This window comes from Jaculus jaculus, chromosome 6, assembly GCF_020740685.1.
Source record: "Jaculus jaculus isolate mJacJac1 chromosome 6, mJacJac1.mat.Y.cur, whole genome shotgun sequence".
Taxonomy (NCBI): Eukaryota; Metazoa; Chordata; class Mammalia; order Rodentia; family Dipodidae; genus Jaculus; species Jaculus jaculus.
Genome location: NC_059107.1, coordinates 157,251,198 through 157,263,486, shown reverse-complemented (window position 1 = coordinate 157,263,486; position 12,289 = coordinate 157,251,198). Strand labels below are relative to the sequence as shown.

At 39.7% G+C, this 12,289-nt stretch overlaps 1 protein-coding gene across 1 annotated transcript in view; it reads left to right on the top strand.

Annotated features, from left to right (window-relative positions):
- Positions 1 to 12,289, top strand: part of Enthd1 (ENTH domain containing 1) — a 131,652-nt gene that overhangs the window by 44,758 nt on the left and 74,605 nt on the right. The window contains exon 3 of the mRNA XM_045153282.1: positions 2,933 to 3,027. Coding sequence (XP_045009217.1) covers positions 2,933 to 3,027 — 95 coding nt within the window. The remainder of the gene's footprint in view (positions 1 to 2,932; positions 3,028 to 12,289) is intronic.

The following is a 12,289-nucleotide window of genomic DNA, read 5'->3' as shown; positions in this document are numbered from 1 at the left end:
TGCTAGCTATAAGCATTATTCACCATCAGTTCTATTTCTGTTTTACATTTTTATAGATGTAAATGCTCTCAAAACTTCACATAAATTAGAATTGAGACGATAAGGTACCTTATTGTACCACTGTCAATCAATTCTATGAATTCCTTCCAAGTAACATGCCAACAATTACATAGTGATTTATTATAAAAATATTTTTCATCTCTTGTCAACTATTAACTTGATTAGGTCTTTTGTCAGTGTTATTGAAAGCAAAGAGTTGGAAACACATTACTTAGAAAAAGATTTGTTAAAGCAGTCATTAGAAGTAATTTGCTTTCTCAATTTCTGGGAACAATACCAGAAAACCTTTACTAAAATTTACCAAATAACTATTAATTAAACCTGTTATACTTTAACCTAATATACTCAGAAGTTGTAGGAAAAATAAAAACATCAGTTGCCTTATAACTGCCAGTATATTTTTCAGAAACAGATGCCAGAGTATATGCTTTAAGATGTTTTCAACACTTCAAGACTGCAGCTTTGGTTCATGCAGTTTTTGGACAGTACCCACCATATAGCCTACTTGGCAGACCAGTGCTCATTGTCAAGACAGCGAGCCAAACTGGAGCTCAAGTATGATGGTTTACATTGATTGTCAGCCTGCCTGGACCTAGAATCACCTGTGAGAGATTAGCTAGTCTAGGTTAGCCTCCGGGCATGCCTGTGAGGGATTGTCTAGGTTAGTGGTACTGGGAAGACCTTACTGTGGGTGGCACCATTCCATGGGCTACAGTCCTGGACTATGTGTAAGGAAGAAAGTGACTGGGCACCATCATTCATTTCTTTCGGCTTGCTGACTATGGACACAACATGACCAGCTATACTTCAAGCTGTGACTACCAAGGCTTATGTCTGGTCTCCATGATGGACTGTGAAGGTGGGGGGCGGGGGGAACCCTTCCTTCTCTAAGTTGCTTCTGATCAAGTACTTTATTTCAGCAATGAGAATGAGAAAGTGACTGATATATCAAATGTCTCATTGATTCAAATAAATATAAAAATTGCTCTGATTATTTTGGACTCCTAAATTCTTTCTTTTAACTAGAGGTCAGAAATGTGTGTCACATATCACAGCCTGGCCTTGCACCCCATATGTAGCAGAGGTCTAGCTTAGCCTTGAACTTGCTACGTAGTCAAAAGTAGCCACAAACTCTTAATCTTCCTGCCTCTACCTCCTGAGTGCTGGAATCACAGGTAGGTACCATGATGCCCACATGGGCCTTCTCACTTCTCAGGTTTGGAGCTTAGTCATGAATTTGTTGTGTGGATGGCATGCAGGCCTTGCTCCTGGCTTCATTGCTTTGCTCCTAGGGGGACTCTTCCTCGGGAGTGGTGCGTTCCTTGACAGTAGTTGGGGATAAAAAGCACAAAGACAGTTAATGAAATTTGTTACCTATCCTGCTGCCCCATACAGTATATCTGATTACCAAGTGTCTCAGTACGGATCAATATAAGTATGCCTTTTTTATGCCATGTTTTGCCATTAAAAGAATCTGTGGGACGAAACGGGGGGGGAGGGTGTTTCATGCTTTGATTAAAGGAGGCCTCACCAGAGCAGTTTGTTTGTTTTATACCATTATTATCATTGCTGCCCTGGAGGTTCTATGCTTTGGGGAAAAGACCCAAAGCCAAAAAATGGATGTGAGATAATGTCATTCTTCTGTGAGGTGAAGGGAAATTGATTAGGAGTGGAAAGGAGGCAGGAATCGGCCTGATTCCCCTCAGGCAGATGGGTTTTTGGAAGGAATATCTGTAGCCATTGTAGATGTGGAAATTGATTTATTTAAAAGAGTCCAAGCCTGCTTAGCCCCTGGGAGTTCTTTATGCACTCCCGGGAGTGTGCAGACACCAGCGTGCAGATGGCTGCCTTAAACTTCTGCTGTCTGTAAGAATATACCGAGCTAGAGTGAACACTAATGCTTCTAGACTGTTTCCAGTGTTGGGGCGAGGGGGCCTTGTGCTCGCTAAGCAAGGGCTCTGCGCCTGACTTATGCATATCCAGCCCAAGAGCTAGACTTTAGACTTGCTGCTAATAGTTGTAACATGAACACAAAGGGTAAGAAGACCGCCAAAATGTTAAATTTAGTGAAAATATACAAGCAGAAATACCCATTTACTTGAACTAGTACAGCTTTGCTTTTATGCTTAAAATATTTAAATTGTGTTCAAGGTATTTGCCTTATCAAATAATCCATGCATTATGGATCAGTTCCTCTTGGAACACAAGAAATTCACATTGCAATAGTAAAATTCCTTAATAATAATTGTTATTATTATCATCATCATTCTTGCAATGCTAAAATTTTCCTTGAATATCTTTCACATTTTCAGGTTCTGTTTTGTTATTCGTTGCTACATATTATACTATACCCACTACTATGTAATAACTTATTTTTAAAAATCTTTTATTTATTTGAGAGAGAGAGAGAGAAGCAGGAAAATGAGAGAGAGAGAGAGAATGGGTATGCTAGGGTCTCTAGCCACTGCATATAAACTACAGACACATGTGCCACCTTGTGCATCTGGTTTTATATTGGTACTGAAATTGAACTTGGCTCCTTAGGTTTTGCAAGCAAGTGCCTCTACCACTGAGCCATTTCTCCAGCCCATAACTTAGTTTTTAAAAATTTTTTAAATAATAACACTATGACAGAACTATTGACATGGGAGAGGGCTGTGGACTGTAAGTTGTGTTTTAAAAAGCATTCTGCACTTGCCTGTGATTGTACAGTGGCATGGCCAAGTGACTCATATTCAGGTCACCATTTCCAGATGGCACACATTCAGTAGAATAATGAATCTTCAGAAGTGATTAACTTACAGCTATACTCTAATACAAAAACATGACTTCTTTTTGCCAAAGTAAAATCTGAGCTTTATGTTGTTGACAGAAAATGCTTCCAAGCCAGTATCGAAACAAGAGCAGAGCCAAGATATCCCCTCTTTAACTGGAACTGTGCTGTCCAAGGCGTGGAAATCAACAGAGGTAAGGCCCTGCCAGCTTCCTCTGCTGCTGCATCCGGTTACAAGAAACGTGCCCGGAAAACAAACGGTTTCCTTACAGTCCTGCAATGGAAGTGAGACCCCTAATCCATGGCAGCCTCTTCGTGCTGCGTGGCTTCTAAGAAGCGCTGTTTGTCTTTCTACTTTGTTTTGGGTGTTCTGTGTTATTCAGGGCATAATACAAAATAAGATCAAACTGTCAACATTTCTCTTTATGTTCTGTCTGTTTGTCTGTCGGTGCTAGGCACTGAACCCAGGGCCTTATGCATTCTAGACAAGCACTGTGCCACTGAACTACACACACACCTCTAAGAAACCTTGTGGGCTGGAGAGATAGCTTAGTGGTTAAGGGGTTTGCCTATGAAGCCTAAGGACTGATGTTCTGCTCTCCAGGTCTAAGCCAGATGCATAGGGTGACACAAGCATGCAAGGTTGCTCATGTGCACAAGGTGGCTCACACGTTTGGAGTTTGATTACAGTGGCTGGAGGCCCTGGCATGCCAATTCTGTCTCTCTCTCTCTCTCTCTCTCTCTCTCTCTCTCTTGTTCTCACTCTTGCATTTAAAAAAAAAAAAAAGGTCAGGGACTAGAGAGATGGCTTAGTGGTTAAGGCATTTGCCTGCAAAGCCAAAGGATCCCAGTTCAATTCTACAGGACCCACGTAAGCCAGATTCACGAGGGGGGCGGGTGGCGTATGCATCTGGAGTTCATTTGCAGTGGCTGGAGGCCCTGGTGCCCCCATTTTCTCCCTCTCTTCTTCTCTCTCTCTCTTTCTCCCTCTTTATCTCTCTCAAATAATTTCTATATATAAGGGTGAACCCACTGGTCTAAAAAAAAAAAAAATCTTGCAACTTCACAGGAAGTTGTCAAATACTAGGCCTCGAAATCACGGCAGTCTTCCTACCTCTGCCTCCCAAGTGCTGGGATTAAAGGCGTGCGCCACCATGCCCGGCTTAAAACAATTTTTGCCTTGTATGTTCATGCTGCATTAAAACTATCGTTTAGTTTGCTTGTGCTTTCATTTATTAGTGCCTTGTGTAGAATTTTCCTGTCCACGTATTTTATTTTTATTTATTTATTTATTTATTATTTATTTATTTATTTATTTGGGAGGAGAGAGAGAAGGGGATGGAATAGGCATGCCACAGTTTCATGCCAAGCATTCCAGACACATATGCTACTTTGTGCCTCTAGCTTAATGTGGGTCCTGGGGAATAGAGCCCAGGCCATCAATCTTTGTAAGGAAGCACCTTTGATTGCTGAGCCATCTCTCTAGCCAATCCTGTCCACATTTTTCAAAAATATTTATTTATTTATTTGAGAGAGAGGAGAAGAGGGAGGGAGAGAATGGATGTACCAGGGTCTGTAGCCTCTGCAAACAAACTCTAATGCATGTACCACCATGTACATCTGGCTTATGTGTCTACTGGGGAATCAAACCTGGCTCCTTAGGCTTCGCAGGCAAGCATCTTAACCACTAAACCATCTCTCCTACTCCCATATTTTACTTTAATAACTGTATTATTTATGTCCAAGACTTAGTTGCTTCTTATTATGTCTACTCATATTTGTTTCATCCCTACTTTTTAATTTATTTATCATATAAACTGATATTCTTTCCATTGTCTTTTTAAGGATTCTGACCTTACTTACTTCTTATACTTTTTAGATTTGTTTATTTTTTTCTTCATTTTGTCAGGAGTGAGCTCAGTATTTTTTTGTTTTGTTTTGTTTGTTTTAGACTATTCAATTATAAGGGCTGGAGAGATGGCTTACCAGTTAAGGTGCTTGCCAGCAAAGCCAAAGAACCCAGGTTTGATTTCCTAGTACCCACATAAAAACCAGCTGCATAAAGTAGTTCATGCTTCTGTAGTTTGTTTGCAGTGGCTAGAGCTCTGGCAACCTATTCTTTTTCGAAAGAAAGAAAAAGGAAGGAAGAAAGAAAGAAAGAAAAAGAAAGAAAGAAAGAAAGAAAGAAAGAAAGAAAGAAAGAAAAAAAGAAAGAAAGAGAGGGAGAAAGTGAGGATGGAGGGAGGGAAGGAAGAGAAAGAATATTAGATGTATGAGGTCACCTTAGGTGGCTCAAGGTGTGTATGTGTCCTCTTGCTCCTCCCTGCCTCCTCCCACTTAGTCCTGGCAAACCTATCCACACTCTGGACTTACACTGGGAGCGTGAGGCTCTTTAGCTTCTCTGAGATGTTTCAGATCTGGGCTATAGACCAAGGGTGGCCATAGTCAGCTGCTGGAGTTGTGTGCTCTCCCATCCACCTGAGAGCACACTTTAAAAGTCATGCCCTAGGCCGAGGTTGGCAAGCTGTTTCTGCTTCCTTCACAGAGATCCCAAGCCTGGGCATAATTTCAGGCAACAAGCCCCCATTCCACACTCTAATCTTCCCTGGGCACTTCCCCCACCGGAGGGGCTCCTGGTTTTCTCGGCTTTGTTCTGGGCCCAGAGCCCCCACACTGTGTCTCTGCTCGTGCTGTCAGCCACGAAGACGGTGATTGGTTTTGGGATGGCTGCATCTCTTTCATGCTCACATTTGCATTCTCTCTCATCACTGGTAGTTAGAGAAGGAAGGCATCCACAAAGCATGACTGTACAGAACTAGCTCGACTAGAAACCTGCTTTGCTCATGGCTGAAGTTCTCATGTGCAATTAAGGAACAAAAATCCCAACTTTCGGGCTGGAGAGATGGCTTAGCTGTTAACTGCTTGCCTGTGAAGCCTAAGGACCCCAGTTCGAGGCTCAGTTCCCCAGGACTCATGTAAGCCAGATGCACAGGGGCGTCTGGAGTTCATTTGCCGTGGCTGGAGGCCCTGACATGCCCATTCTCTCTCTTCCCCCCTCCCCCTCTTTCTCTGTCTGTGTGTTGCTCTCAAATAAATAAACAAAAATTATTTTTTAAAAATCCCAACTTTCCATGCCTTTTGGAGGAGCTAGAAAAACAGTTGAATTCAGTATAGAATAGCGATGGAGACCGGAGAATTGCTGGAGCTTGCTGACTGAAAAAAAAAAAAAAAAAAAAAAAACAGTGAAAATGGCAGCTGTGGGTTGAATGAAAGACTCTGTCTCAAGGAAGCAGGTAGATGAGTGAAAAGAAGAGGGTACCTGGCATTCTCCTCTGGCTCCACACAGCACCCATGCATCAGACACACACATACATGCACAATCACTTCACCACCACACATCCCCACACAAATAAATAGACAAATAGAGACCCCCCTATAACTATCCCCTTTCTACAAATGAAATAAAAATTATATCTAAAGCAGTAAATAAAATTCGTAACAGAACAGACCTTTCAAAAGTAGGACAGTGCTTTCAAAACCAAGTGACACCTTTACATTGATAACAGACATTGGTCTGTTTTCTCTGTCAGACTGTCCAGAATTTTTATTATTAAACTTTCTAATAAGGTTATTTGTAGCCTTTGCATCTCATGAAAGCCTCCTTTGCTGCTAGAGAGATTGAACAATGAGGTTGTGATTCTTTTGGGGGGGGTGAGTTGGTCATAGTGTTTCCATGGTAACTGATAGGGATGCTGTGAAGTGGTTCACACCAAATTAAGGCTGACCCTTCAGTGTGGTTGTGAGTTACTAAATCAATACTGATAGCTGACAAATGTTCATGTCCTGCTGCTTGCACTTATTTTACTCAACCAAGAATATGCAGCTCTTATCCTTTGGTTTCTTTCCATGCCGTTTATTATATTTGCACAAAGTTGAACTCATCCAAGTTGTTAGGGAGTGGAAATTTGCTTACTCTAATTATGTTCACTCATCATTCCTCTGTCCCTTTGCTGGACCACTGCTTCATGCTTTAAAGTCCCTTTTCATTTTCATGGTCATGCTCTTATTCTTTTTTTTGTTTGTTTGTTTTAGTTTTTTAAATTTCCTTTTGTTTATTTATTTATGAGAGTGTGAAAGAAGGGGAAGGGAGGAAACAGAGAGAGAGAGAAAGGGAAAAACAGAGCCTCTAGCCACTGCAAAGAAACTCCAGATACATGCAACACCTTGTACATTTGGCTTTACGTGGATACTGAAGAATCAAACCCGGGTCCTTGGGCTTTGCTGGTAACGGCCATCTATCCAGACCCATCATCATTTTTTTAAAGTGGAAAATTATTACTACAAAATGTCCAAACAAAATCAGCAGTAAAGAGTGAAGAGCAAAGTTTCTCTTGATGGCCATATCACCCTGACCATACCTGATCATCTCTGATCTTGGAAGCTAAGCAGGGCTAGGTTTGGTCAGTACCTGGATAGGAGAACAAAGTTTCCCCTGAATTTTCCATGCTCCCAGGATCCCTTTCCTCAGATACAGGTAGTATTAGCAGACTTTTTAAAACATGGATTTTGGGGGCTGGAGAGATGGCTTAGCAGTTAAGGCATTTGCCTGCAAAGCCCAAGGACCCAGGATCAATTCACTAGGACCCACGTAAGCCAGATGCACAAGAGGGTGAATGCATCTGGAGTTCATTTGCAGTGGCTGGAGGCCCTGGTGCACCCATTCTTTCTCTCTCTCTCTCCCTCGCTCACTCCCTCCCTCCGAACCTCCCTCCTTCTCTCTGTCTCAAATAAATAAATAAATGAAATAGATAAATAAAATGTTTTTTAAAAATGGGTTTTGGGGAGAGTTTCCTGTCAGCACTTTAAAAAACCCCAACAGGATCATTCACTTCATCTTGTTCTAGCTACTTGGAACTGAGCTGTGTGTCTCGGACATCTTTCTACATAATAGATGTAATCATTCGTCACAGGCTGTTCCAAAATAGATTTCTTTCACTGAGGTACACATTATGAACATAGCTCTCTTTTGATGCATATAGCCTGGCCGCATTCTTGATGTTTAAATCAATCTAATGTATTTAATCATTCCCTAATGGTGATCATTTCAGGGTTTTTAAAAATGTTTTTGGCCATTAAATGCAATATTGCAATAAAAACTCTCATAAATGTGCTTTTTATGATGCTGTCCTCAAAGCAGAATTACTAAAAGTTGACTATTTGCAGTTTTCAAAGGTACTGCCCAAGTGCCCTCTTGAAAATTGCACTGCTTTATGTCGCTCAGTGTAAGAGAGAGACAGCTTCTCTTGGCAAATATAGACAACAGCAGATGTTCTCGTTTTCATCAGTATGAAAGGTAGCAAAATTTTATTTTATCATAATAACTATATGTAAGATTGAATAACTTTATATTGTGCATGTGATCAAAGTACCACTTAGCTCCAGCACCAGCCCCTTTTTCATCAGTTTCTAAGACCTATTTATCTGCTGAAGAATTAGCTCTTTCCTCATGTTCAGACTTTCATTTAGTTTTTCACTTTATTGCTTTTTTGTCCTATAGAAGTCTTTGACTTTATGTAGTCAAATTCACTTGATTTTCCTTTATTACTTCTAGAGTTGAAAGACTTTTCTTACTTCAAGACTACATAAAAAATCTTCTTTAAAAAACACTAAATTTTAGATCTATTTTAGATTCACAGTGAAACTGAGTAGAAAGTTAAGCAATTTCTCCTTATTCCCTATGTCCGTCCCCCCTACATGGTGCCCTCACCACTGCCATCCTCTACCAGCATAGTGCCCTTGTGGCAGTCAGTGAGCCGACAGTGACCCATCATAGTCACTTAGACTGTGGTTTACATTCGGGTTCCCCTTGCTAATGTCCACACTGGGGACTTGGACAAGTGTCTCAATACATGCCCACCATCATCACATGGTACAGCGAGTTTCACTGCCCTCCTCCAGCCTTGATGACCACTGGTCCCATTGCTATCTCCACAGTCTTGTCTTTTCCAGAGCATTAGACTGTTGGAGTCACATGGTATCCATGCTTTCTGATAGGTGTCTTTCCTTAGGGATGTGCATCAAGATTACTCCATGCTTGTTTGGTGGGTTCATGGCTTATTTATTTTTTTAATATTTATTTATTTAAGAGCGAGAAAATGGGTATGCTAGGGTGTCTTAGGACTGCAAATAAGCTCCAGAGGCATGCATAGCTTTGTGCGTGTGGCCTTATGTGGATACTGGGAAACTGAGCCCAGACCTGCATGCTTTCAGCCACTGAGCATCTCCCCAGTCCTCATTTCTTTTCAGCACTGCATAATTTTCTGCTGACTGTGTGTACTACAGTTCATCCATTCGCCTACTAAAGGGTGCTTTCAGGTTTTGTCAATCACAAGTAAAACTGCTATAAACATTGTGTGGCAAAAGAAGCCAGAGTAAGAAAGATAAATATGTGTTTCCTCTTATATGTAAAGCCTAGGTTTGAGATTATAGATGTTCACATAAAACTGTAGGTGTTTCTTTGGTTGTTTGTTAGCTCCTTTGACTAGCTGTCAGGGAAAACAGTTGCTGGACATATGATGAGTGTGTGTTGAATTTTATAAGAAAAAACCTGGATTTTTTATGCTTCATTTTAAAATGTATATATATATTATATATAATGTGTGTGTGTGTGTGTATTTAACACTTCCCTACTATGAATAGAGACCATTAGAATATATATATATATATGTATATATATATATATATATATATATATATATGTATAGTTTAACACTTCCCTACTATGAATAGAGACCATTAGATATTAATTTATAAAATTTTATTTTTACAAATAACCAGTTTTCTGAAGGTCACTTTTTTCCTTTTTATTGACAGCTTCCATACTTACAGAATATAAACCATGATGATTCCCTCCCTTCCCCCACTTTCCCTTTTACAGATCTACACTCCATCATATTCCCTCCCTGTCTCCGTTAGTCTCTCTTTTATTTTGATATCATCATCTTTTCCTCCTATTATGAGGAACTTATGAAGATAGTGCTAGGCAGTGTGAGGTCATGGATATCAAGGACAATTTCTGTCTGGTTGATTACATTGTAAGCAGTCCTACCTTTCCTTCGGCTCTTACATCCTTTCTGCCACCTCTTCTACAATGGACTCTGAGCCTTGGAAGGTGTGATAGAGATGTGTTAGTGCTGAACATTCCTCTATCATGTCTTAGCACTGTGGTGCCTTTTGGGTTATCCCAGTGGTCACTGCCATCTGAAAAGAGAAGCGTCTCTAATCAAAAGTGAGAGTAGCATTAATATATGGGTATGATTATTAAATAAAGTGCTTACAGAACAGTTTGGTGAGGAAAATATATGCATTTAGCCAGACAAAAGCAGGCATTACACTCCTAATGCTCATGATCTTCACCACCATAGGCTTTTGATTAGGTTTTCAGTACCAGGCATGTACTCCCTCCCATAGAGCTTTTTTATAGAAGCAGTTTGATAGAATTCCTTACTTTTCTATATTATGGAAAAGTTTGAGAATCAGTGGTGTTAGTTTTTTCATGAAGGTCTGATAAAATTCACCAGTGAATCTATCAGGACCTGGACTTTTCTTGGTTGGGAGACTTTTTATAACTGCTTGGATCTCCATACTTGTTATAGGTCTATTTAAGTGGTTTATCTCATCTTGATTTAATTTTGGCAGGTCATATAAATCATCCATTTTTTTCAGATTTTCAAACTTAGTGGCATAGAGATTCTTAAAGTATGTCCTTATGATTTTCTGAATTTCTTTGGTATCTGTTATAATGGTACCTTTTTCCTCTCTTAATTTTATAAATTTTGTCTCTTCTCTCTTCTGGTCAGATTTGTTAAGGCTTTATCAATCTTGTTGATCCTTTCAAAGAACCAGCTCTGTTTCATTGATTCTTTGGATTTCTTTCTTTTTGGTTTCTGTTTCATTAATTTCTGCCCTAATCTTTAATATTTCTTCCCATCTACTGATTTTTGGTTTGCCTTGTTCCTCTTTTTCCAAGGCTTTAAGGCAAAGCATTAAATTGTTTACTTGTAAACTCTCTAATTTCTTTTTTGTGTGTGGTTTTCCAAGGAGGGTTTCATTCTAGCCCAGGCTTACTGGAATTCACTATGTAGTCTCAGGGTGGCCTTGAACTCACCATGATCATCCTACCTCTGCCTCTCAAGTGCTGGGATTAAAGGGGTGTGTCACCATTCCCAACCCTAATTTCTTGATGTAGGCACTTAGAGCTATAAATTTCCCTCTTAGGACTACCTTCATTGTGTCCCAAAGGTTTGGTATGTTGTATTCTCATCATCATTTGAGTCTATGAATTTATTGATTTCCTTTTTGGTTTCATCAATGATTCATTGATAATTCAATAGTGTACTGTGTAGTCTCCATGAATTTTTTTTCTTGTTGCTGATTTGTAGTTTAATCCCATTGTGGTCATATAGAGTACAAGGGATTATTTCAGTTTTCCTGTATTTGTTAAAGATTTGCTTTGTGTCCTAATATATGCTCTATTTTAGAGAATGTTCCATGTGCTGCTGAGAAACATGTATATTCCATAGCATTTGGATAGAATGTTCTGTGGATATCTGTTAGGTCCATTTGTTCCATGACATCATTTAATCCAGATGTCTCTGTTTATGTTTTTGCCAGGATGACCTGTCAATTGACGAGAGTGGGGTGTTGAAGTCTCCCACTGCAATGGTGTTTGGTGTTATCTGTGACTTTAAGTCTAATAGTGTTTGTTTGATGAAATTGGGAGTCCCCATGTTAGATGCATATGTGTTTAGGATTGTAATGTCCTCCTGCTGGAGTGTTCCTTTATTCAGTATAAAGTGACCTTTATCTTTCCTCACTAACGTTGGTTTGAAGTCTGTCCTGTCAGATATTAGGATAATAGCACCTGCTTATTTCAAGGCCCATTTGTTTGAAACACCGTTTTCCATCCTTTCAACCTAAGACAGTGCCTATCTTTTATTGAGAGATGAGTTTCCTAAAGGCAACAAATGGCAGGATTGTGCCTTTTAGTCCAGTTTGCAAGCCTGTGTCTTTTGGTTGAGGCATTGAGCCATTGATATTAAGAGTTATTATTGAAAATTATGTATTTATTCTCTCTATTCTTCTTGGTTATAATGCTTCCTGTTTTCTTTTTATTTGAGCGTTTTAGCTATTATTTGAGTATGGTTTATTTTTTCATATTTCCTCATGTGTGTGTTTTGCTTTCTCTTCAACATGAAGTATACCTTCAAGTATTTTCTGTAGAGCTGGCTTAGTGGTCATAAATTCCTTTAGTTTGTTTTTGTTGTGGAATAACCTTATTTCTCCATCAATTTGGATAGATAGCTTTGCAGAATAAAGTAATCTTGGTTGACAGTTTTTATCTTTTTGTTTTGTTTTGTGTTTTTGGTTTTTTGAGATAGGGTCTCACTCTAGCCC